Source organism: Bolinopsis microptera, chromosome 11, assembly GCF_026151205.1.
Source record: "Bolinopsis microptera isolate Bmic1 chromosome 11, MBARI_Bmic_1.0, whole genome shotgun sequence".
Classification (NCBI taxonomy): Eukaryota; Metazoa; Ctenophora; class Tentaculata; order Lobata; family Bolinopsidae; genus Bolinopsis; species Bolinopsis microptera.
The window spans coordinates 9,508,008-9,534,504 of NC_087082.1; the positions used below are offsets into that span (position 1 = coordinate 9,508,008).

The following is a 26,497-nucleotide window of genomic DNA, read 5'->3' on the forward strand; positions in this document are numbered from 1 at the left end:
AGTTTTGAGCCGTAAGAATTTTTAACCTATTAAAAAAGGGTTTCGTATGCTCCTTTTCAAAATGTTTATGGCCTAGTATTTGCATGCCATATGAAACGTAGGGCTAGGTCCGGTAATAAACCTGTTTATAGGTTTATAAACAAATTCATGCATATCTACAAGCTTATTTAAAAATTTTTGATGCTCATGATCCCGATTTAAATTATTTATTGCTAAATCTGTTTATGGCTGGCCCACCAATCCTGTGCGCGGCGCGCTTTTTTAAGCTTCCTGAACTGAAAGGAGCGAGAAATAAACTAGCAACTAGCAAGCTAGTATAGGTAACTGCTCGATCGGTTATTTTTAAATATTAATGGCCTGATACGCGGTGTTGCTCTAACCAGAGCCCTCTCGCTTGCAGTAGCGCGCGACCGTGAAACAAGCGCGTCACGCAGTACGCGTAGGCACATGGCTATGTGAATACGCGGTGCAAGCTACTTTGCATTTTGTCATGTAATATGTTGCCTTGGCCTTGAGAAGTTATAGCAGTGCGCTATTTTGAAGTAATTTAGAAGATTATCATCCGTTAAGCGCGTAAACGATTTGTCCATTGTTAATGGACTAGCCCGGCTACTAGCAATTGCCTCGGGAAGAAAGCGGCGGGCGCTATAACTTAACTTCGAAGAAATTTAGACGACGCGAGTAACACCCGGCCGTCCGGCGTCCGCGTCAATCAAACGATTGGACAAGTCGCATAGTTAATTAACGATGTCAGTTCATCGCAGCTCGGCGAGGCACAGTATAAGCGCATTTCGCCGATCTATCGAGAAGCATAATTGAGTGCGCGGCGCGGCACAGTAACGCATCGCGCTACAAGTCGCATAGTAGAGTATTTGTAAGTCGTATAGTATATGATATTTCAAATCGCATGACTGTTGTCATACGTTGTATGACCCGCCGCGCACGCGCGGCTCCCCCTGTATCGTCAGAACGATAAAGTGAACATAGTGAAACGACCGTGGGGGTCGCAACGTGATACAACATGACTGATGACGAATTACCCAATTATAGAGCTACTATATGCCAAACACAAGGATATGGCGTATACGGATCATATGTGATATGCCTGTATTGCTGTCATGTACCATGTCCAGTCGCAAGACATGGCCGCGCGGTCGGTCAACTAAGCATCAAGTGATATTAAGTGAGCCGATGAGCGGAGCCCCAGTGCATTTCTTTTCAAATTGGCTTTTTATGAATTAGTACGACCCAATCATGAAGTAAACAGTATAAGCTGTAGTTTGTCGACAAAATACAACTTATTTTAGTCCTTTAAAGTCCTTGGTTCGGAGGAATACAGCTACTTTTAAATTTTTTATTTTAAAATTCAAATAAACTTTACATCAATGTATTGCAGTTATATTTAGAAAAAAGACCACTGCTGCTCACTGCTGCTATGGGCGCGCGCGCGACAGCAGCAGTGAGCAGCAGTGAGCAGCAGTGAGCAGCAGTTTCTTTGCACTTAGCCCCTCCTGTGCTGTGAGGCAAAAACATGGAAAAAGAGAGCTAGAAAAATACTCATGAGACTCAACACTACCAGACTGCAGCTGGAGTGAAAAATATTATGTAAACATCAAAGTAAAATTTATTTCGGCTGAACCAAAACACGGTGGTATGTAGTAAAACTATAATTACATTGGTGCCAACCCTACATAAAATCATTAATAAATAATCAAAAGAACAGATTAAAATGTATATAATACCTTCTTGCTACTACTCCACTTGTAGCGCTATGCGTTACTGTGCCGCGCAGCTAGATCGGCGAGATGCGCTACTGTGCCGCGCCGAGCTGCCATGAATTGACATCGTCAATTAACTACTCCACAAACTCCACAATCTTTTAAGTCTTAAGTTTGATTCACGATGTCAATCCTTCGCATCTCGCCGATCTGCATACGTGGTTGCGAGAAAATGCGCGGCGCGACCCAGTAGTGCATTGCGCTACAAGTCTTAAGTTTGGTCCAAAATACCTTACTCCGCCCAGAAACCCTTACTGGTAGGGCATAACCTCAAAAATAAAAGAAATAGAAACGCGAACGTCTGGTTTTCAACAAAATGTTCGTTTCGTAAAATTAAAGTTAGCTCCCCAAGAGCAAAATTAGGAACATCGTAGATTTTGAATTATGACCGCGAAAAGTATGATTTTGGGCCAAATAAAAGGGAGCAGCTGTTTAACTTTGCAAATTAATGTGGTTGCCATGACCCCATGGCTGAATTCATATTGTATCACGCGTGTGCGAACTGCGAGTAGCGAACTTTACGCGCTGACAATCGTGCTATTGAAAATGGCCGCCTCTAGTATTAGTAACACTGCCAGCCAGTAAGTTCTGCTTGTCATACGTTCTATGACCCGCCGCGCACGAGTGCGCGGCTCCCCCTGTATGTTAGAAACCCTACTATATAGTGAAACAACAATGGGGGTCACGACGTGATACAAAGTTCTGCTGGGTAGTATTTGTAAGTCAATAACTTAATAAGACGCGCGCCTAAAAGTAAAGTTGGTCGACTCTTCGACGGTCAATGCATGCATTATTTAAAATTAAAACTATTTTACAAATATCACCTGTTCGAATTAGCCAGGAAACTATATATTACGTGCGACTTTTATTATTTTGATTGCCCAAAAGTTATCGCATGGCTCGCTAGGGCTTGAATTGTTATTGTATATATATAATATATATTATTCTGCGGCAATTAGCCTGTCATTCCGCCATAAATCTTCAATTTTTTGTTTATGAACAATTAAGAAAGTTGAGGTCCCTGTATCAAAACAGTTTACATAAACCATAAACCATGATAGTAATTCCAATCCGACTTAATCATAACCCCCAAAGCTAAGCTAACAGGAACCATAACTTTATTTAACTAAAACCCTAGCTGGAGACATATACAATTACATTATATGTATTTCTACACATCTGAATCACCTGGTTCTAACAAAGTATGGTTTAAGTTAACCACAGACTAGTTATAATGTGTTGAAAATGATATGTGTTGAACACGTGGTACCTCGGCTTTAGTATATAGTAATTAACCCTCAGCTAGGCCCAGGTGAACAGTGTAGCCAGTTTACCCAGTTACACAGTGTATCATCTTCTGTCATAGTCTCATACGTTGTAGACCTGCCGCGCACGAGTGCTCGGCTGTATCAAGGCCACTTAGTGAAACGACAATGGGGGTCACGACGTAATACAATGTATCTTCTGATAACCCTTTTTCTATTATTATACGGTCATATCACGTGATCGGGACATTTTTTTTTCGCCAATATTTCGCCAGGGGAGCATTTAACCCTATCACCTTGAGTCTTGACCTATGTCATACCATGGGGAGTGATTCGGAATCAGCGTTAGAAAATAAAACGATTCAAGTAATTGTTTTTAAAGAAAAATCTTGAATATCGAGTGTAGAGTGATTTTAGCACGCTTTCAAATAAAAGGGATAAAGAGTGGAGAGGAGAGTGGAGAGGAGATTGGATAATTAAGAGTGGGGTAAGGTTAGAGAGGGGACAGAAAAAAACACACAAGAAATTATAATAATGTTCTAGCCATCCCTCATATCAACTCAAATATATTTTTAATCGAATTATGCTTTAAAATTTTAAGCAGAACACACTAGTCTTCTTTCCGAATCCTGTTCTTCTTCGAAATTTCTCGCCACGAATTTTGGTGAGTAATGGCACCAACTCAGTAGTCCTATACAGCATACAGTGGAGTCCAAAAAAAACATGATGAAAAATTAATAACAAATTAGTTCATTGCATTGTGACAAAGGGAAATAAAATTGTTGGTTTTTAATAATAATATTTTGACGAATTTTAAATAATTTGAATACAAATTTAATAAATATTTAACCGATGAACCACAACTGACAACAACCTATTATATATTATAGTGACTCAAACGTTTTAGTTCTATGGGCATGAGATGTTAAAACTGGAAAAACATGATAGTTGATTTCAATACTGATACTGTGAGAAGCTAACACATAAAGTTCTTTGTTGCAAGATCATATTGCATATTGGCATAAAATTTTAAGCCTTTACCTAAAAGGCTTAAAATGTCTAATTGTCTAATTATGAACGTTTAGTTCTCAAACGTGCAGCTAGGATAAACTACGGCGGGTTAAAAAGTGATAATAATTGTGTTATCAATAATCAGGTCATTCATCAATCTAAGTTGTATGTTATAAATCAACGTCAGCAAAACGATCACACTGCATTCATAACATTGAGTTCTTTAAAATTAAACGGTTAAACTTTAAAATTAAATACTATACACATCATAAACTACTCAAGCGAAAATAAAATTACATTGCAGAAATCTAATTCTACAGCACTACTGCTACAGTTGTACTGTACTAGCACAATGATTGGTATTCCGTTGCACGCGAAAAACACTGAAAACATACCTCGCTTCAATCACAGTTTTCAGAAATAAAATTGAAATAAAAACAAACAAAAACGATTCATCACAATGAAATAATAACCATGCAAAACAATGAATTAGTCTTTAAGTTACAACTTCATCAGCATAATTTAAATTAACCTCACAATTAAGGCAATAACTTCATTATCAGCTAAGGAGCGGGAAAAATTTCAGTCTTCTCTGTGGTCATTCACCCAGATGTTTCCCGATTCTGCCCAGTCTTTAGTTATTTCGGATGAGCTGACTGGAGCCTATTTCAGAGACTTTCACAAATTATCAGAATATTTCACATAGAAAAGCTGATAAGGTTACGTAACCAGCGCCAAGATATGAGATGTTAACAGAATGATCAATAACCAGTACGATGGAAATCTGAGAGAACATTCGCTTGATATCGCTTCCGTGTTTGCTGAGAAGATATAAAAGGATTAAAAATCAAATTCAGAATTAAAAGTATGAATGAATAAATTAATAATAGTAATACAGTATGGGTAAGAAACGGGATTAATTAAATGATTCAAACTTTTATAACAACAAAAGTCAAGCTTTACTTTGAGTGCTTTGAGTATGCTAAAACACATGTGGTGTAATACTTCTTTTAGTTTATCGTTTGTTTATATAGCATAATTAAATAAAACAAGATAACCATGCTAACTTACGTCCAAAACACGTTGGAGGTCTATCGTGCACTATGCCCGTGTAAACATTTATATAGCGGTTGTAAATACTCTTCGCATCTTTTATGTAGCCTAAAAACAAACAGCAATCACGAAAAAGTGTAGCGGCTTCACTTTACATTATACACACAAACGCAGTACAATCACACACACGCACAGAAAATAAGCAGAATCAGCTCTCAACTCACACACTTTAAACTCAAAACAGTTGCCTTGACAACACCACTCTTTAGACTCACAGAGTTCGCAGCTTCCTACTCCCCCGTCAAACTTCTCTCCTCGACAAACTGCTGTGTCGTTTCCTACAAGCTCGTAACCTGGAGTAGTGGGCCCGTGTTAGAACGATTTTATCAGCAATCATCATGGTAAAACTTACTTTACTGTTAAATAATGAGAGGTTTAAAAGCTATACACTATACACTATACATAGTGTATTTTACATATTTTACAACTGGCAATAACAGTTAAGTACCTGCTCCACAGATTATGGAAATATTGTGTCCGTCAGGTATGTTATGATCCCAGCCCTGCTCTTCTCCTCGCATACCAAAGTCGTCGTCAATCGATCGAGCGTACGCTATTCCATTCTCAATATTCGGTCGTAGGCAATCTGAAACGAGTTAACAATTCATTTACAATTCATCGCTATTTCACCTCTGATTCATTTACAATTCATTAGCATTATTGATTACATTCCACGCGGACTGCAGCGCAGTGTAAGTGAAGTATTCATCACGAGACGGCCCCCTAAAACAATTCATTTAGACTCAATAAACCTCCAACCCCTGCAAAACTCAACTAAGATATGATTAACGGGTAACAAGGTAACAAGGTGAGCCGCGAGGGGAGACTCATGATATTTGGGGGTCATTTGTTGAAGTGATACTGTGATAAGGTAGGAGCCGATCAGTAGAAGCAGACTGTCACATCAATTCCCCGTGCTAGTCACTGTAAATTCAAGAGCCAGGATGCCCGAGCCGGGGCAGTCACCTTACCCTCAGCTTTGTTGTACGAGTTTACTCAAACTCTCTTAAAAGAACATTATGCCTCCCACCAAATCTAGTAGAATTGTAAATAGATCGAATTTGAATTGTGTGTTTGTCACTGTCACTCGCTAAATTAAGCGACAGTATGCTGTCATATAATTCAGGTGCTGTCAGCTCAGATAATCCCAAATTTCCCGACTCCCTGACCAATTAAAACGTCATAAAACTGCCAACCAGAGGCACCTTGATTTGCTCTTTGTTGGAGTTATTCAAATATCCAATCGAATTTGTTGTCCTGTACATCCAGCTCGTTGGAATCAACCCAAACTAAATGGAAACCCCCCATTGGTTGAGGATCAAAGAGGTGGATGCTGATTAGTTGGCTGATATCACGCGGTGATCACATAGAGCTAGTGGGTGACGCCGAAGGGCGAGGATGGTATCTGCTGTAACGAATGACTGTTAGTTGTGATTCCCATTAGGGGGAACAGACAGCTCAGCCTCTAATGTGAGGTCAGTCTTTAAACGGGCCCACACTCCTTCACAAGACACTGGTTAGTCTAGATTCCAATTAAACGAGGACACTTTTTTGTAAAATCAGAGTTTTTGTTGCACCCCAACTCAATATACTGTGCCTAATGGTCATGGTAAAAGGTTTCGACTATTAGATGCTGTCTTGAGTGTCTCGATTTGAAATTCTTGAACATGTCAATGAAGATCCTACCGATTGGAAAAAAATGTGACTGATCGATCAATCGGTAAGAATAAATCATTGAATCCCAAAATAAACAACTCAGCAGCTAATGTCATACTCAGCATATTTTAGTGGTTGTTATATGATTAGATAATAATCTAAAAGGGTACTCACATCCTTCCTTCCTGCATTTGGGCACATCGTGAACGAAGTCGTTACCATCACATTGCAGCACTCTGAAGGAGGAACGGTTAGATAAACTATCAATCATCTAATCTGGCAACAATTTTATAACCGAAAGAGGTAAAGATACCAATATTCAGACTAGCTAACCCCAGTCGAAATCTAGATCGGGTCAATCCGAATCCCAGACCGTTTCAAGAAGAAAAACCGGTCTGGAATTCGATGTTTTACTGCTAAGGAAAAACTTAGTCAGACATGAACATACTGAGAACTATAACACAAACCCGTGATAGTCTATTATATATTGTAGTCTATACTATAGTCTGTTCTATACTAGATAGTCTGTAAGTATACCAACCTTGCGGCATTGTCCAAACTGTAACCCTCGTTGCAGGAATACATGACAGTGTCCTTATCAGCCACCACACTTCCTACATCCCTGGACACCGTCCCGTTAGCTATATCAGCCACCTCACAACCTGGACAAAGAGGGGGGTTTAGAGGCAAAGTTGCAGGTAAATCAATAACATGGTTTTGAAGCTGCATTGTTTTTTAACAAATCTATTCCTCACATTCCTACACCAACCTGTGCACCGAGGCTCTACTTCAAATGCGAAAGTTTCGTTCTTGACACAAGTTCCAGTTCTGCTCCCCTCCAGGTGGTAACCAGAATCACATCTTACTGTCACTGTCTGGTCCAGGAGGAAGGGACCTGTGGTTGTGTGCTTTCCTTTGTAGATAACTGGGGCGTCACAAGCTGAAAAAAGGGAACTTTTAGTAAACTTTTCCTTGCACCTCCGATTTATTTCTTCAAGATAAGGCACAGCAAACCAAATTTAAAGCCACAACAACAAAATGTCAGAAACTAAATAAAATATAAGTAAGCTACTTACCGATCTTCTTCCTGACGTTATCGTGGAAACCACTCTTTCCCCCCTTGTTTCCATCTGGAGTGTACATACAGACTACAAAGTAATAGTGAGACTGTCTGACACTGTACGCACATCCTATGTGTGTGGAACTCCTCCAGATCATCTGTGTGAACTTTTTCGTTGAATCTAGGGTTAGCATCAGGGTTAAGGAGATATTGGCGGGGTAAGATAATCATAAAGAAGGTTGAAGCAGTGATCTGCGAAATCACGATTTCAGCTAGCAAAAGGAACGGCATGTAGGCTTAAAGTAGAGTAGCTTAGCCACTCATTTGCTGCAAAACTCATTCATAAACTTGCAAAATCGCACTTAACTACTAAAATAAAGAGCTGATAGTTTGAGTTGAAAAATAAAAGATGCTTCACGTACAGAGATGAGCACTAGCACGCTTATTTCCACCTGAGTAAGCTCCCAGTTCGAACTTATAGTTGTAGATCGGTTCCTCGTTGTACCAACTCTGAATAGCTCCACGAGCCATTTCTACTTCGGAGTCTGACATTCCGGCAAACAGGATCTTTGCTCTGTAGATGTTCTCACCGTAACTGATAGGAAAGCTGGGGTTAGGGAGTGATGAGATTTGAATAATTCGGGTTGTAAAAGATGGCGTTTATATTAGCGACAAGAGGAACGCCATTTTCGGACGTGCGAGGAGAGTGAGGACTCCTCAAACTACATTAAATATATTTCTTCTGTAACGTACTGAATAAATATAGTTATCGTAAGGATTTCAAACCAGCAAAAATCGTCAAATCACTATTCAATATTCATCCTTTAAAAAACACAACTCATAATTTTGTTTAATTAACACAATTTCCAAACACCACACCATTCACAATAACAATCGCAACACAGGAAACTGTCTACCGTCTTAATTGTTGGGTTTGGCCGGGGTAACCCGAGTCATCTTGTACGCTGGTGAGTGTAAACAATGAGGTCTCAATCTACAAATGTCACAAGAAACCTACATTAAAGGTAAAATACTTGCTTACAAATGGGTGAATGAATAAAATGAATACTTGCTTGATTCATTAATCTAAGACCAATTTAAATCTAAGACCCTACTAAACCGCTAACTTACCGGTAATTGCTCTTATTTTCGTGCCGCCCGTCAGGGTTTCCCTCTGGATCCACGAGGGTGTCAGCGTGGGTTTGGGCGTCATCTGCTATATTATGAGACCAGCAAAGTGGTGGAGTTTCCTGAGAGGGTTGTGATGTTACTAACATGTTTATAATCTCTAAGTTAAGGATGCAAGCTTAGTGTTCTTACCACACAGCAGCTGATCTTTTTAAAATTTTTGATGAAAATGTTGAAACTGAAAGTATGATGACAAACCTCGTGTTTCCCTCTAGCAGCGTTGTGAAGTAGGAGTATGGTAGTCTGGAAGTCGTTTAGGATTGGAGCGGGGTTGTTGAGACAGTCTCTTGTTAAGTCTCGGGCAAAACCATTGGCAACGAGGAGGAGCACGGTCCATAAATAGTTATACGACATTTCTGAAAAGTGTTCTTTTTAATACCGTTTTACGACGATGTTGTGATGACTTAATGTATGGCCGATTCATAATGATTTTTAGCCTATTTTTATTTCAAATTCAATTGGTTAGAAACTTTGGCGTTTGATGTCGCAAGTTCCCCGAAAATTGCAATTCTGAGCGGTGTAATTCTATCATATTCATAATCCTACCGAACGGCGAATACTAATTCCAAATTCATTTTGCCGATGTTATTGATAGCTTATTCTACCGACAAATTATATTACCGACCAAAAAAATCAAATTTCCAATCGCTAAATTAGTTTAATTTCAAACAAATGGGTTCAAAGGGATGGTACAACTGCTAATATAGGCACACATTTGTCGGAAAGACAAAACTATAGTTGAAACAAAAGGAATTTTCAAACACTTCCTCCCTCTTTTGTTTTTATCAGTTTTAATTACCAACCAATGGTAGTCAACATGTTTTAGTGAGAACAGGGGCTACACAGCATAGAAAAGAATGGCTGGGCCAAGAACAGTTGTCTTAGCTGGAATTATACCAAATAATTGCTCTGTGGAAATGAAACAGCTTGTTGGTGCTGGATTTATAAATATACGAGTCGCGCAAGCGTGATCTGAGGAATACTTGAAAAGAGCAAAAAAAATGTTTAACCATATTGAAGGACCACGATTAGTCATTTAACCGAACCATAAAATAAAGTGATAATCGTAATAAACTCAATACAAAATAAGCGCCCAATTATTGGAACCGCAGGCGGATCCCAAATACATTAAATGCCCAACGAGCTACAAATATATAATTTACCCGATAATCTACGAATTTATTCCACGCACGTGACTGATTTTTACACGTGGTATAAAGGTTTGGTTACTGGAACAAGAGGAACATATAATAAGGGGCTAATTATTCGTCACGTGATCACAGAATCATATAATCGATCCTTCCTGGTTAGTAGAAATTTAACTGTACATCATTTATAGGATGATGATTAATCACTCTACACTCGACTGTCACGTGACTTTTTAAACACGTTCTCTTGGTGGCCCTGAATGACTATTCGAAATCATAGCCCTCTAATCTGATGCCAACCTTAACCCTAACCCAATCTCTAACAAAAGCATATGCTGAAACCCTAACCCTAACGAGAAATTCGACCAACTTCCTTATACGGTCATATCACGTGATCAAGACAGTTTTTCGCAAATATCTCGGCAGGGGAGTATTTTAACCCTATGTCATGGGGGGTGATTCGGAATCAACTGTCGGGGGCCCTTTTAGAATAATCTCGAAGATCGACTGTAGAGTGATTTAGCACGCTCGTCATTTATAACGGCTCCGAGCGAACTACAAAAGTTATCACAACATAAATGCCAAAACATGGTACGTAATGAAAATTATAATTAAAATCTGTTCAAGGATTTCCAAAAACAACACAACAGACAAGCTTTAAGTTTAAACCGTAGAATTAAAATTAAGAAGTAGAATAGAATTACCACTCCGCTTTAATGAAAGGGCGGACTGAGGGATACATCGGTTAACCCACTGGTAGTATTGAGCAGTGACTTGATAATATGCTAACAAATGGTAGACAGAACAACTGGGATTACAGGCCCAATCAGCACAATCTTCCTAAATAACTTAACCCAATTAAAAAGTTCTACTCCTAATCGTCTATCCGACTAGCTGAGGCTACTCTGCATTAATTTGTACAACACAAATTACTGGGAATTATTAAGGTTAATTCTGAAAATCCAGGCTACTAGCTATCCAGTTAGATTAAATGAGAAAACAAAGAGGGCTTAGTAATAACAGCAATATGAGCGACTGGTTAGAACTATTAGGTCGGACATTTAAACTGAATTGTTCATCTCCGAATATCGACCGAATTTCAGTAGATCAGTAAATTACAACGCTCAGATGTTGGCAAATGATCATTTATAAACCAATTTGTTGATGGGATAAAATTTCTGAGTAAAGAGAAAGTTGGGACCAACGGTGCAGGGCGCCGGGCGTTTTTAAGAACGAGCAGGGCGGGTTGGGACAGTGTACCTGGGAACTGGTCGGAGAAAAGCAGCACAACAACACCGGGGAGGAGAAAGGCACGCAAAACAAACGAGAAATATACGAGGATGTCGTGACACGAGGCGCGCTCTAACGGGGGTTCTGCTGAACACGGGGGCTACCACGTGTCACCAGGCAACCAATCAGCATCTCTAAAGCAACCATCACGTGTCAGTTAACGAGACAAACCATGCATTAAACAAATCGATCAAAATTTTAACCGATCGCTTACAAGTCCAGGTTGTGCTGCTCAGTGAGCGCTTGTAAATTGACTAACCTAATGGTAAACGATTCGTTAAATTTCGTTTATGCCCTCTCGAAGGTAGTCGTGACAATTTGGGATAATTGCGGCCAGTTTACTGTTAGCTCTGACAACATGCCACTAGGTTCAACTCTCGTTGACTCTTGTAATTGAGTTCCAGTCAGGTTCAAGTACAGATAGAGCTATTTAGAGGGTGGTGCAAGGCAGTGAGCTCAGTTTGAGAGTCTATGACGAGATTTTCTCCTCAGACAGAGTCTGGCAAGGCTGAGCCAAATACAAACATGATCATCAGAGTGACTGGTAATGTGGCTAGGATCCTCGAGACAAGGAGAGAGATCAGGGGGTTAAGTGTAAACCTTTGAAAGAGCATAAGTAGGTAATATATGGTTGGAGCTCAGGGTCTCGCGCAGTAAGCTGTTTTACAAACAGAAGTCTAGACCATTTTTTCCACTAACGATACTGCACATCAAAATAACAAATCTTGTTTGTCTACAGCTTCAAATAAGATCATCATACTGTAAAGTTTTATAGCATAATTTGGCAAGGGGGCGTTGGCTGAGTAGGAAGAAATGAATGATTGAACACAAAGCAGTGAGAGCGTTAACATCAGCGAGCAAGCTTTACTGAGCTGCTAGAGTGGGTTGAACACGCAATCCTTTTCTCTTATTGGCGGAAACGTGGACCACGTGATAACGATCCTAACGCGTGATAACAACACGACGATTTGAAAGGTTTAAAGCCAGGTCACGTGATAAAATAAGTTTGTCTTGGGAACGTTAGAAAGTGATTTACGGGGGTGTACGCATGTTCGGTCGATAGCAAAACATACCCAAATTTGATGAGATAAATGGTGTATTTACGCGTATGACCTCAGTGATTGGTATTATTGTGACCAACCCACAGATATTTAATAGACCTTGTTATCACTATCGGCTTGTTACAGATTGCTTTTTGTCAACAACATGATTGGTAGAGTCTTATATCTTATATAGAGACTGTTATCAGTCTAGATATATGAGGTCCACGGCATGTTACGATAGTATTAGTAATAAACTTATTGCGACTTATCAGATAAGATCGGAGCATCGATCACAGACCTAACAACAACTTATTATTGTTGCCACAAACGCAGTAGAGTTCTTGGAAGACGTTATAATTCGGCCTTCTTCTATTTATAATCTTGAACAAATAGTAAAAGCTCATGAGATATTGGGCAGAATTTATACAAAAATATACTGCGCAAGGGAAACTTAGATCGAGAGAACGCTACGTTTTGTAGGGCATTTTGAACCAATTCCAAATATGGGTTCAACTTAGCTACAAATAGACAGTCAACTTAGGTACAGAACAGATTTAGAAATCGCCATTTTAAATCCTAAATTTATGACTATGTGCTAAAATGAACAAAATCTGCGGAAGTGAACTAAATCTCTATAAATAATAACTTTCACATCTTGTCATTATGAAATGTCATCAGAAAAAAGATCTGCAAAGGAAACCAAACCGGAAAGTTGGCACACGCTGTACTCAAACCAGATAGCGTAACCAGGATAGCTCCCCGTTACTACAACATCTGTTCGATAAAACAAACACTGTTAAATAGGTGGTTGGTTGGGTCGGCAATGAAACCTCTAATCAAAGCAAAGATCAGCTAATGAAATGCTCCCAGATCAAAGAGGATGCCCTGGCGACAGAAAGTTAAGTACAAAGTGATTTGAATACAGGTAATGTACATCTCTTCACTGCCCCAACTATATAAACTCATTTTCAGAGGAGTCGCCAGGGCCGGACCACCGGCTCTCCGCCTTTAGGAAACGGCGCTGTCTTATCATGACGGCCACCCTGAGTATAGGTTTTTGTGATAAAGTGGTCACAACTTAGTGATTTCACCTTGTTTGGGCATGCGATCATTACACCTACAGGATCTTACTTTATCTCACTCCAGCTACTCTCAGTCACGTGACAACATCACGTAACAAGTCACGTGACACTACTGTTAGGTAGTTAAGATATTCCCACTGGCACCCTGTTATTCTGTAAACCTAGTTAAGGACTGTGGATCCAGGCTGAGGGATGAGCGTGAGATGGGTGGTGAGAATGCATTAGTCGGGGGAGGTAGCGGGGCCTGTAGAGCCAGTCCCCTGCTTTTAAGTCTAGAGTTAGTCTGTTAATTCAGGTGCAGCTCAGTTAGTGAGGTAGTCAAGTGACGTTAACTCAGTGGTAACCGCCTTGCAACTCCCCGGTAACCGACTAACAACCACCCAACCGGAAAAGTGTATCTTTTAGGACGCTTTGTGTTAAGTTGTGATCTGTTGTTTGGGGACTGACTTTAGTTTGCCACCCTTCCTTGAGAGATTCAGAGTTTTCGTTGTGAGAATCTAGGCGGCTGTTTCACTTTCCCGAACTTTCTAGACCTTTTAATCCTAGCCTCCAATCTTTCGCTGATGATTCAGATTGCCGTTTGATTAATTTGAATAACAGATCCGTTGACCAATAATGACATAATCGAAAAGATTACTTTTTGTTTGGGAATGAACTCGTCAAATAAACGAACTAAAGAAGTTACCAGGGAAAGTTGCTATGGAAACAACAGATGGCAGGTGATGCTCGGCTGACAAAGCACGTAACTTTTGGTTCCAGCCGTGTTCAAATGAGCACCAGTTTGTTTCCAACTATAATAGCATCAGGAATTACGGAGCTGATCAGATCAGCGGCTGGTAGAGGGACACTCGGTCGAACTGCCACACTTAAAGCGCCACCTTGCTCTCATCCCACGATCTGATATAACCTCCCTCCCCATTCTTCACCCCCGGTACCATGGCACCATCACCTTGCTCTAATGGGCAGGAATGAACCTTTAGTAGGAAGTTGTGATGTACCCCGAATAGTTTAGAGTACGAGGTATTCTAATTTAGATTGTTGTGATTCTGGAGATGTTAGCCGTACTAGGAACACGGAATAATGAACTGCATGTACCGGTGTGAAGTAGAGTGTGAGATCATGTTTATATCAGGGTACCTACTACTCCGTGTTATGTTGATAGAGGAGGTTGAGTGAGTTAGGTTCATGGGAATAGGAGCTGAGGATCACGTCATACATTTGAAATTTGATAGCGTTTGGTCGGCAAATAGTGAGTGATCATTGCAAGTTGGAGACAAGGGTCTGGGGGGTTGGCTGGAGGAGCGACTGCCAGGGTTAGTGGCAGAAATGGGAACTAATAGTTGGACATTAAATCAGGGGAGTTGGGCGGCCCTGGTCGGTGATTATAGAGCAGGTGCATTTAGCGACATTGAAATAATTTTTGGTTCAAGGCTCCTGTTAACTTGGCCGACGACTCATGGCAATTAGAGAATAAGTATCAGATCTTTTATAGATGATGAAAATAGGTCTTCCTCAAGTCGATTGATATGCAGTTTTTAGTTCAATAATATTTGCAAAAACAATAATATAGAATTCGAATGATTTCTTTAAAAACGGACTATCGATATGGAATAAGAAAAAAGATTGAATTACTAATAAACTTAATTGAATCCAACGAAATTTACTTACCACAATTATTACTAGTAAATATGATAGAATCCCACAAAATTGATTTACCACAATTATCAGACAACACTTGACTCTAAAAGTGGGGGTTTGTTACTATTGCGATTCGACTTTCGAGCCTCCCAGCTTGCAATCTTTTCTCTCTGACAGCTGAAACCGATTTTACAACTTTTTCTCGGTTCTCCGGGTCCTCCGGGTCCTGAATATAAAAACTTACAAAAAAAGATTAGCATATTTAGGTTAAGTCTCAAGATATTATTATTGGATACAGGTAGATATTTAATATCAAAATACTTTTCAGATTCGACGAAATAACGAGCTTGATTATCGAGAAACTTTTCTTCGCTCACAATTCACAACAAAAGAGTGGGGCTGGGAGTATAAACATCCACCCCATACTGCTGTAGACAGTTGGAAGGTTAGCTCAGGTTGCCAAACGTCTCCTCCCAAACTGCAAACCTGCATTTAATTCCCTAGTTGTGGTAAAATTTGTATAACGATGATTAGGAAAATATCAATCTTTTAATTAATATTTGTTTTAAAAAACAAATTTGTATTTTGTACGTACTAGGGTAATGACTTGCTAGTTGGTTTGTGTGTACATAGTAGGTCTGTGCGGCTTCTAGTGATAATACAAAATTATTAGAATCATTATGTAAGAATTATTATAAGAGTTATGTTTACTAGCAGGAACCCGTCTAACCCTAAAGTGGTGTCAAGACTCAAGAGACTAAAATAATTAATATCTATTTAATTCGCGTTTTTGACACCACTTGGGGGTCCAAATTTTGGGTACTAAAATTCTTATTCCTTGGCCAATATTTTATTTTTTTATGCTGATTTGAAGGCCATAAAGGCATTTGACCCAGTCAAAAAAGTTTCAGTTGTATATCTTTTACGGTTTTTGCGGAAAGTCGCGTTAAAGTTGATGCCGTGGTGTCAGTAAAATGGCACGGATCCATCCATATATATCGTCTCGCTTTATATATAGTAAGATATAGAAACAATAAGAAGAGAAACTTACATATTAGCATATTGAAAGTCGAAATTTTTTTCAAAGTTTTTCTGGAAACTACTTTTGTTCATGTTTCATGCTACCCTGATCATCATGAGCCGAAAATACTTTTTCGGTCAGTACGTACCTACATTCGGAAGGCTGTGGATGTGATACGTGGCGATGGAAAATAAAAATGTTGCTCAGTTCCACAAAATGCTGGCTAACAATACAATATGTGAGTTACATAATGCTATAATATCTGATATGAGGCAATCAGGGACTTTTGATTTTTGTGCTGCTTTAGCAATAAAAAAAAATAGTATCGATGTGTTATTATTCGCGTATCACTGTTGGAGGCGATGTGTGGTGCCTGTTCGAGCAGGATTATAATATTACGTAACAACCAACAGGAACTGAAGCAGTTACATATATCATACAGGGTGGCCCAAAAGTAACTACCCACACGCAACCCTTTGATTAGGGCCTGTCGTGATATCATGGATCGCTTAGGTTCCACCAGGATCTGGTAGTCCTCATAATTCTGCGGCCTCTATGTATCGTCATCTTGCACAATTCTTTAAGAATCTTGTGGATTTGGCATGTGAAAATTTGCAGCCTTCCAGACATTGATTGGGTCAACGAGGTGTCGTACGTCACCTCAAGATCGGGTGACAGGGGGCTGACCAGGCCAGAACCCAATTGATTGGGTCTAAGGCCACGTGATTATGAGCCTGAGGTCACGTGACTATGACGTCACCGAATATGGAGATTTTGGGGTTTTTTTACCGAATTTCGTATAAGTATTTTTTTTATTATCTAGACACTTATTTTACTTCGGAGTATTCCAACAGCCATATTGTTACACAAGTGCAACCAGCCAATTACAGGAAGCCGAAGGATTTGTTTTAGCCAGTGACGGTTAAGGTAGTGTGTACCATACTTTCTTCGCCCGAGACTTTGCTGCAATGTGCAGCTCCTCATTTAACCCTCACACCCGATTTCTCGAGTATTCGGCTGAGTAGACCGGGGGGCTGCATAGACCACTCACGATCCTTAGCTGAATGTCAACGACACTCACCCCACGACCAGGCAGGCAGTGGGATTTGAACCCGCAACCTCACGATTGCAAAGCTGGCTAACCAACTGCGCTACCTGGCCGTTATAACAGTGCTGGCACGTATTTTATGCAAAATTCTTTAAAATCTCCACATAACTATTTCTTATTCCTGTCATCTTTGACATTCGATTAGAATGTTTTGAACTCAAAATATGCCTGCTGAACTACAAGCAATTAAGGGGTATAATAGTATAGGGCCTAGTCCCTAGGGGGTATAATAGTAAAGGGGTATAATAGTAAAGGGGTATAAAAGTAAAGGGGGTGAATAGTAAAGGGCGTAAATAGCAAAGGGGTAAATAGTAAATTAGGGGTAAATAGTAAAGGGGGTAAATAGTAAAGGGGGTTAATAGTAAAGGGGGTTTAATAGTGAAGGGGGTAAATAGTATAATGAATATAAGAGGCACGGTCATGCTTGCCAGCACTGTGATACACAATACACATACCACAGCTGTCATCTGTGGGTACATGTCTGTACAAAGATTTACAAAAAATGTGTGCAGATTTTGTTAATTGAGCTGTGCGCTTAAATCTTGAAAATTCATCTGTTAGAATCAGTTAGCGAGTTGTAGTGCGAATCGCGATGCACTGCTTTGAGTAACTATAACTCATAAGTTGTTCAGAAAAACACTGAGACCCCCTAATGTTTGGGCAGCAAACTTTTGATCAATTTTGATTTCCAACTGAAGTCTACTACTGAAGATAACAGTGGAACTTTGTACTCTTGCGATGTTAGCTCTGATAATGTACAATGTACTCATGTATTTTCCAAAAAAAGTACGAAAAAGTCTCCACCCACAAAGTATAACCAAAGTATAATAACTAAAGTATAACTATAAGTATAAGTATAGTTTGTATAGTATAGTTTGTTTTGTTGACCGATTCAGCGCTTGGCGGAAAAGATGGCCAACATAAAGACACACCCCTGAAGATTTGAAGCAGTTCAAAGCTTGATAGAGCCCACTGAGCAGTGAGCACGCCTTGATATTCTAAACACTAAAGCACTGTTGAAGATATTGATAAGGACTATAGCTCCACACGTGTTGCTAACAGACCATGAGTTACGATCTAATCCTCTACTTCAATTGTGGCTGTACGGGAAATATTCACGAATTTGATTGCTCCGTTCAGGTAATTCATAATTGGTCTTTGTCATATGAAATGCGGTTCTACTACTATAAATCTATTACATTTATTGAGGAAGTTGCAGAAGGAATATATTTAATGTAGTCCGAGGATCGAGAAGTCCTCACTCTTCTCGCATCCTAAGACGCGGTGTTTCTCTTGTCGCCTTTGAATGTTTGATGATAAAAACTGGTTCTCCTTCAGCAACGTCTCCGTATAACAGTGGAAACACCTCCCGGTTACTGCTGTGTCAAGCTGGGTAGTTTCGCTATTCCTGATCTGGAGGAAATTCGTGAAAAGGCTCTTAAGTCGTGGAGAATGTACGAGTTTGATATCGCGGTAAGCTTGCAAATGTATTCATCTTACAATCTATATAAAAATGTTGACCATATACAATTTGTACCTTGTACATTGTACAACAAGATGTTTTATCTCGAAGTTTTAACCTTTTCGAAGACAAGAGAAACATGTAAATATCACACTAGATCTCGAGTCAACAATTCTACATTTCCATAATGTTCCAGGTGGAACCTCCGCTGAAGAAGTTTGAGAGAAACGGCAGGAAAACGTACGTAGCCCTGATCAGCTTGGAACAGGATCACATGAGCAGACTTAACGATCTTATAGTAGAGATGGAACAGTTCTTCGGACCCATCAGGGACTACCAACCGTACCTTATAGATGTTAGCTAATTCAGGAAATATTATGAAATATTTTTCTTGTAGTGCAGTAGGATTATTTAAGAAATTTGGGACAAGTTTTTAGATTTCTTAAGTTCCAATGTAATTGTGACTTGTGAGGTATACAATAGTTCGTCTCCAGATTTGTGAACGAGATCCCGAGAAGCCAAAGAAGCACCCTGAATTACTATTATTTGACGAATTCGCAATAAAGGTACGTCCATACAGATTATATAGATTACATTTAACTACCAACATGTTATAACTACTGATCTAACTGGCTTGAATGTCAATTTAGCAAAATCAAAACTATGAAACTGATATGATAAATCGAGGCCGATAATTTTGATGAACCGTGACTCTGATGATTCTGATGTTTCGATAGTTTGTGGTAATTTGGTGGTATGCAGTATTACAGCTGCACTTAATTAATGAATTATTATTTCACAGATCGAATATTTCTCCTTCAGGTGAGTGAGGTACGACTGGTGGAGTACGAGTCAGCCCGCACCAACAGTCCCCCGCTCAGCCCAACACCTAGCCCCAAACCAGAACCCTTTGTACTTGACGGACAGGACACTTTCAAAACCATCTGGAGGCTCAAACTTCTGAATGAGAAGACGGATCCAGTAGTTATTCAGCAAATGAGTCAGGTATGTGTTATCAACCCCCATGTCGCAGTGATGGTGTATTATTGATTGGAAATTGGATATTTAAAAAGCTGAACAAAATTTCTCCGAATCAAAATGATCAAAAGTAGTAGTTCACACAACTAAACAATTATAGAATTATAAACCCGCCTGCTCCTCAGATGAAAATGAAGAAACACTCCCGTCGACAGTCCCGCTGCTTAGCCTTCTTGATCCTCATCGTCCTTTTCCTCGGTCTGGCAGGTATAGTCTCCTTTCTCCTGTGGTACAATAGAGAGGAGATATTCGGTTCTGGGGACGACAACTCTTCTACTCAGTCCTCTAGAGCCTTCCAGACTGTCAATGCCACTTTGTCATTAGGCTCTTAACCGGGTGTAAAGTATAAAGCAGATTAGACTATAAATTTGTTATTATCGTCAGATAAGAGATTCGTGTTTACAAATTTTAACATTATTTTATTGAAATGAATTAATTGATTTAATTAACTAATTAATTGATTGATTGGTTTCAGTTCAATTTAAAGTACCGCGCGTACATTTTCATATCCCAATTATTATAATCATGAGAACGACTCAACAGTCTAGAAAAACAGGAATTTGCGGTCGCAAAATAGAGAAGCCGTTTTCCATGGAACTAAGGAACCATTTAGCAGTGATTGTCTCACAACACATTAAAATACCCTAACCCATGGACATTATTGTAATAATATTGGTGATTAGATGATTGGTCAGATAACGTCCAACAACCACTATCTATAGAAACAAATTTCAATCATCTTTTTCACTGGGCTTTTTATTAATAACCATAAGAAGAAATTTGTTTAAGACCAATCAATGAACATCTCAGTTAATGAAATTGCATTAAAAATAAATTCGTGGAATTAAAGACAAATAAAAGACACATAGACAGCGCCAGGTAAGCACGAAGCCAGGTAAGCGACAATACAGATAAAATACACATAGACAGCGCCAGGTATGCACGAAGCCAGGTAAGCGACAAGACAAATAAAAGACACATAGACACCGCCAGGTAAGCACGTAGCCAGGTAAGCGACAAGAGAAATAAAAGACACATAGACAGCGCCAGGTATGCACGAAGCCAGGTAAGCGACAAGACAAATAAAAGACACATAGACAGCGCCAGGTAAGCACGAAGCCAGGTAAGCGATAAGACAAATAAAAGACACATAGAAAGATACAAGTTAATACGAGGGCATGTGGGCGAGAGGAAATGTATAAAGATACAGGTAAATATGAGGGCAGGTGGGCAAGAAGAAATGTATAAAGATACAGGTAAATATGAGGGCAGGTGGGCAAGAGGAAATGTATAAAGATACAGGTAAATACGAGGGCAGGTGGGCAAGAGGAGATGTATAAAGATACAGGTAAATTCAAGGGCAGGTGGTCAAGAGGAAATGTATAAAGATACAGGTAAATACGAGGGCAGGTGGGCAAAAGGAAATGTATAAAGATACAGGTAAATTCAAGGGCAGGTGGTCAAGAGGAAATGTATAAAAAAAACACGGAGAGTTAAAGCCTGTAAAGAAAAGTAAACTAATGAAAAGAGCCAGGTAGACAGGAAGGTAGATAAACAGGAAGAAAAGGAAAAGCGGAGAAAGGGCCAATTAACCATGAAGAACAAGAAATGCGGCCGCTTTTTTGTGTGGATGGCCGCTCAATTTCCCGATCCGTGATGGCGTATTTTATCATATTCCATACAACCTAGGGACCCCAGTTTTTACTGTTTATAAGCATGCAGATATGGCGGAGTGACAGGCCGAGCGCCACCAAGTTAATATAATTCCATATTGAATTTGAAAATCGTGTATATTTCTATGTAACCATCTGCTTATTGTTTATGCAACCTGACACCCGACACGGATCTGTGCAAAATAGCTTAATAGTAACTCAAAATAATAATAGTATGCTATCAATTAGTGCCTAGTGGGATATGTACATGGTGAAATTAATAATGTACTTGGTCAGTTCAGCGCCGCGCGCCAACAATTATTTAATTCAGATATCTGAATTAATTACGCAAAATAACTTTGCGCAGGTAGTCACGTGGGCGATAACAGTGCGCGAGGGCACGTATGTACGCTCGCACGCTCGCACGGTCGCAAGCTACCATATACAACAAAAAACCTCGTTCGCTAACCCTTGTCCTTGACTCTTTTGTGCCTTCGGCACTTTGAGTCATGGATCGGGAAAAAATAGTCAACGGACTAGGCCAGGCACAAAACCAAATGGCCAGGTATACAGGGAGCCATTAGCCAGTGGTGCTGAGACAATATATAGTAATAGAAAAGCATTATGTGAACAAACATGAATTTTACGGTTTTACCTTTTTCTGTTGCTGTTGGTTTTTCACAAATGCTGACAAGCTTCTCCTCCGACGAAAAAGCGTTGGGTGATGGGTTACTGACACTTTGCACTCGCCATTCATTCTGGGCCTGGGTTCCTTAACGAAAATCCTTATTTGCCATCGATGCTACCTTAATGCTTTCTTGCTGTTGTTAATCAGGTTTTATTTTTATTTGCTTTCCTCCTTGTAGGTTTACAACTTACCAGGACGCGCGCCGAGTTGGACTCGTCGACGGTCCTATAAGTATATATGGAACAAATATTCTACGCGAGTATCACCCGTTAATTTCCTCCCGATCTTAGCTTCATGTTCTTTGTTCAATGCCTGATAGTGATGTCCATGTCCTGGTGTTATCACATGCTTCGTTGCGGTTTTGTTACAGTGCAGACACGCCGTCACGCCTCAGTTCGAAAGTGTTATGTACAAATAAATGAAATTTGAAATTGTAACAATGAACAAAATGTTTGTAATATAATAGTAGATAAACTGACAAAGTGGCTATTTGCAACTGATTTTATAGTAGTTGCTGTTATGTCGCCCACGTGCAATAATGTGCAGCGCAACTCATACTTGCCAGGTTGCCTTGACAACGTCGCGCGCACGATTGTTTGCGGAGGGAATTTTAATTAAAATTTGCCGCCCATGCCCAATGCTTGGAGGACTTCGCCGCTTCGACGCACCGCGCAAACTAGCATTCTTGCTTCGCATCGAAGAACGTTGCTTCACATCTAGTAGAGGATTTTACGGGCAAAAAGACGTGTTCTCTGCTACAAGTTCAGAGACCTAACCGCTTATTGGACACAATAGTATGATATCTAAGGATCGATAATATGTTAAGAAGTATAAATTTGGCCTTATCAGTCACGTGCTATACCAATGCGCGTTTTAAACTTTGACAGTCTATTACTCTAAGGCAAATAAAGTAATTATATTCATATTTTGTCAGCAATAAGATCACATTATTTTCTATTTGGTGTGAAAATATGAGCTAGAACGGACATAATCTCGCTGAGTTATAGCTGTTTGAAATTTATGATGAACGCGCGGGTGCCAATTGATAACAACTAAATACTTTTGCGCGTAGTGCGCGTCGAAAATTTGGCAAAAACGCTTGCGGAGTGACAATATTCAAACTTCGATTAAGTATATGAAATGGGTACTTCTCGGAAAGGAAAAATTTAGGCAAACACGATGTGACTATTTTTGGGTTGATTTAATACAACTGCAAAAAATTATTCAAACTTCAAGCAAAAAAGTCAAAATTTTTACCACTTTTTTGGGTTTTTACCTGCACTAAAATAGAGGGATTTGTTTTATTTTTATACCATCTTGTGCGGCTGTCTTTAAGCTACCTTCATGCAAATTTTGCCGACATGCCAACAAAATTAACTTGCTCAAATGATCAAAAAACATGCTTTTTTGGCCTATTTTTGGCCTCAAAATCGGTTTTTTGCAATTTTAACGGTGCTAACTCAGTCCAATCATTTTGAAACTGCTTTTAATCGATTCTACGGTCAAAAATACGTCTAGTAAGGTGTATCTGGGGTCCCTAGCGTATCGAGCAGACAATGCCCGTAAGAGCCTCTACTAATCGTCGATCGTTTGACATTATAAATCAAGCCCAATGCCTGCGCGCGCGGTATCTGTACGTTACATATACATGGTTAAACTTAAATATTAATTGACGATGTCAATTCATGGCAGCTCGGCGCGGCACAGTAGCGCATTTCGTTGTAGCGCGATGCACTACTGGGTCGCGCGCGCATCAAATAATGCTTCTCGCAATCTACTCTTCGGTAGATCGGCGAGATGCACCACTGTGCCTCACCGAGCTGCGAAGGATTGACATCGTGAATCAACGCATTTCGCCGATCTAGCTGTGAGAAGCCTTATTAAGTGCGCGGCGCGGCACAGTAACGCATCGCGCTACAAACTTAAATATATAAACTTAAATATATAATAGAATTGCTCTATCTAAAGCCCGTGCTGCTTGCGTTTGCAATGGCGCGCCGACATATATAGCCAAAAATATGTTTTTAATTCTGTCACAAATGTTTCCACGAACTAGAACTCGGATTCATCTTCTGTGCAGTCCCAGAAAATCTTACTACCATGGCGGTGTTACTAGAGGTGGTTTAATTTAAACAGACGGCTTGAGCTCGCGCGCGTATGTTAAACATAATAATTGTATTTATAGACAAGTTATAGGTATTCCTATGGGTACAAGCTGTGCTCCCCATAAGGCTAATGTTTATTTACACCAATATGAACACGAGTTGTATGAAGCTAACAAAATTGAAGATTTAGCTAAATTAGATCAGCAGTTTTAATACTTTCAACACTACTATATAACAAATAATTTGAGGTGTGACAACATGATTCGGCGGGTCACGCTATATATAAGGCTATAACGAATAATTAGCAAGATTTGGTTCGTTGTTTGTATTTGTACAACTGCTTCTTTGAAGTAGCTATCCAAATGTATTCTGTCTAACATGTATTCATGGACAATGGATAGTCGACGATAATCAGTATCTATTGACATGAAGTTACTGCTAGTTTAGCGATGTGAAATTGAGAATAACCCCCTATCGCGCTAAGCTGCGGTTACCTGGCACGCCAGTCCCATTGCGCGGCCTTCGCTCTTTTCGAGCTTCTCGCATACGTGAGAGAAGTGAGCAATATATTATTACTCTATAAGTATAAACAAGCTAGCTAACCGTAAAGCTGCGGTCACACGATAATAGTATTTAACAAGTGGTACTGGTAGGAGAGGGGTGACAGATGATATGCCGGCTCCTTCACCCGGCACAAAAAATAACATAAACCACCAAAAAAAGGATGGGGATGCATTGGTTTCTTGTAGTGAGGTAGCTCTAGTAGGGACATTTAATGTCCGAACTGCTAGAGAAGGTTACAAGCGCCTTGAACTCGTGACTCAGTTTCTGGAGAGTGGCATGGAGATCCTTGGGATCCAAGAACATAGGATTGTCCACCAGGAGCCGATCAAGATTGAAAAGTTCAAGGAGGGGGTTAGCTTGGTAACTGTTTCAGCATGGAGGAATGGAGCAGGAGCAGCCACTGGTGGAGTGGGCTTTCTGCTGACTAGAAGAGCATACAGCGCAATCAGCCTCATTAAACCCTATGGCTCAAGGGTGCTGACTTTCTCTTTCAATGGGAATCCCAGACTCACAACTATAACTGCTTATAGTCCGACCGAGGCAGCACTAGTTGAAGAAGCGGAGGATTTTCATAACACCCTTAGACAGGCTATGAACGATGTGCCAGCGCACCACCTGCTGATCACAGAGGGAGATATGAACGCCCGGCTTGGAAAGGTGAGTGAAGAAGATTCCCGTTGGTACTTTCATACTCGTACCAATCGGAATGGAGAGCTACTGAGAGACACTGCCCTGGAGTGCGATATGGAAATTACCAATATCCGCTTCAGAAAGAAGGTCAACAAGAGGTGGACCTTCTTATCCGATGGGACACTTAACAAAGGTCAGATTGACTATATCCTCATACGGCGGAAGTGGAAAAACTCTTTAAAGAACACTGAAGTTTACAACACTTTTCAGTCGTTGGGATCTGATCACAGAGTTGTAGTGTGTAAGATCAAAGTTAGCTTTAGGAAAGGACACAGGCCTCCGAAAAAAGTTAACTATGATTATAGTGCCCTGAAGTCGGATGGTGAGCTTCAAAAAAAGTATGCAATTGAAGTTCGGAATAGATTCTCTGGCCTGGTAGAGGAGGATGATGGGGCCACTGAAAGCTACGGGAAGCTTATGGTTGCTATTGAGGCGGCAAACAAGAGCCTTCTGCCAAAGAAGACTCGACAAAAGCAGATTGACCCCTCAAGTGACCCAAGAGTGGACAGTGCAAGGAGGGGACTTTTCTTGGCCAAGGACCAATACCATCAGGAGCCTTGCGAGGAGAAGAGAGAGGAAGTCGCCACTAAAAAGGATTTGTTAAAGGCCTGCTACAAAGAGGTAGAGGAGGAGATCCTGAAAGGAAAGATCAGGAAAGTTGAGGATACTGCTGATCGTTGTAAGAACAAGGAAAGCTGGAAGCTTGTCAACGATATTTCAGGGAGGACAAATCCCAGCTGTGGACTCGTTGAAGGGGGCAGCTCAATAGAACGTCTCGAGAACTGGAGGAAGCACTTCTCTGGATTACTTGGACAGCCACCCACAGTCCCTGACAATAATATTCCGATCAGGAATATACACCCTCCACTGAATATAGAGGATGGCCCGTTCACCATT

The 26,497-nt window shown here is 40.1% G+C and overlaps 4 protein-coding genes across 9 annotated transcripts in view; 1 reads left to right on the plus strand and 3 right to left on the minus strand.

Moving 5' to 3' along the window:
• LOC134823548 (SNW domain-containing protein 1-like) overlaps nucleotides 1-26,497 on the minus strand; it is a 92,356-nt gene that overhangs the window by 26,183 nt on the left and 39,676 nt on the right. The gene's annotated exons all lie outside the window — the stretch shown is intronic.
• Nucleotides 1-26,497, minus strand: part of LOC134823549 (uncharacterized) — a 67,883-nt gene that overhangs the window by 18,915 nt on the left and 22,471 nt on the right. The window lies entirely within an intron of this gene.
• Nucleotides 3,835-9,443, minus strand: LOC134822952 (sushi, von Willebrand factor type A, EGF and pentraxin domain-containing protein 1-like). Of its 6 annotated transcripts, none has more exons than XM_063834227.1 (12): nucleotides 9,270-9,443; nucleotides 9,015-9,133; nucleotides 8,801-8,848; nucleotides 8,336-8,478; nucleotides 7,900-8,064; nucleotides 7,593-7,763; nucleotides 7,365-7,485; nucleotides 6,998-7,059; nucleotides 5,616-5,753; nucleotides 5,383-5,460; nucleotides 5,126-5,215; nucleotides 4,689-4,875 (listed from the first exon to the last, which is right to left on the minus strand). In XM_063834227.1, the coding sequence occupies exons 1-12, from the start codon at nucleotides 9,423-9,425 to the stop codon at nucleotides 4,775-4,777; spliced, it is 1,392 nt and encodes a 463-aa protein (XP_063690297.1). In that variant the 5' UTR covers nucleotides 9,426-9,443; the 3' UTR covers nucleotides 4,689-4,774. The 6 variants fall into 6 exon arrangements, with proteins under 6 accessions (XP_063690299.1, XP_063690298.1, XP_063690301.1 ...); XM_063834226.1 differs by having other exon boundaries at nucleotides 8,306-8,478; XM_063834229.1 differs by lacking the exon at nucleotides 8,801-8,848 and having other exon boundaries at nucleotides 3,835-4,875.
• The window catches only part of LOC134823550 (uncharacterized), a 54,160-nt gene continuing 52,234 nt past the window's right edge, over nucleotides 24,572-26,497 (plus strand). The window contains exon 1 of the mRNA XM_063835073.1: nucleotides 24,572-24,594. The gene's annotated coding sequence lies outside the window, so the exon portion shown is untranslated. The remainder of the gene's footprint in view (nucleotides 24,595-26,497) is intronic.

Coding starts and splice junctions, on each gene's coding strand:
- LOC134822952 (XM_063834226.1), bottom strand. CDS start 9,425: ATGTCGTATAACTATTTATGGACCGTGCTCCTCCTCGTTGCCAATGGT. Junction 7,486..7,592: donor AGTAGAGCCTCGGTGCACAG/GTTGGTGTAGGA, acceptor CTCTTTGTCCAG/GTTGTGAGGTGGCTGATATA. Junction 4,876..5,125: donor ACCTCCAACGTGTTTTGGAC/GTAAGTTAGCAT, acceptor ATATCTTCTCAG/CAAACACGGAAGCGATATCA.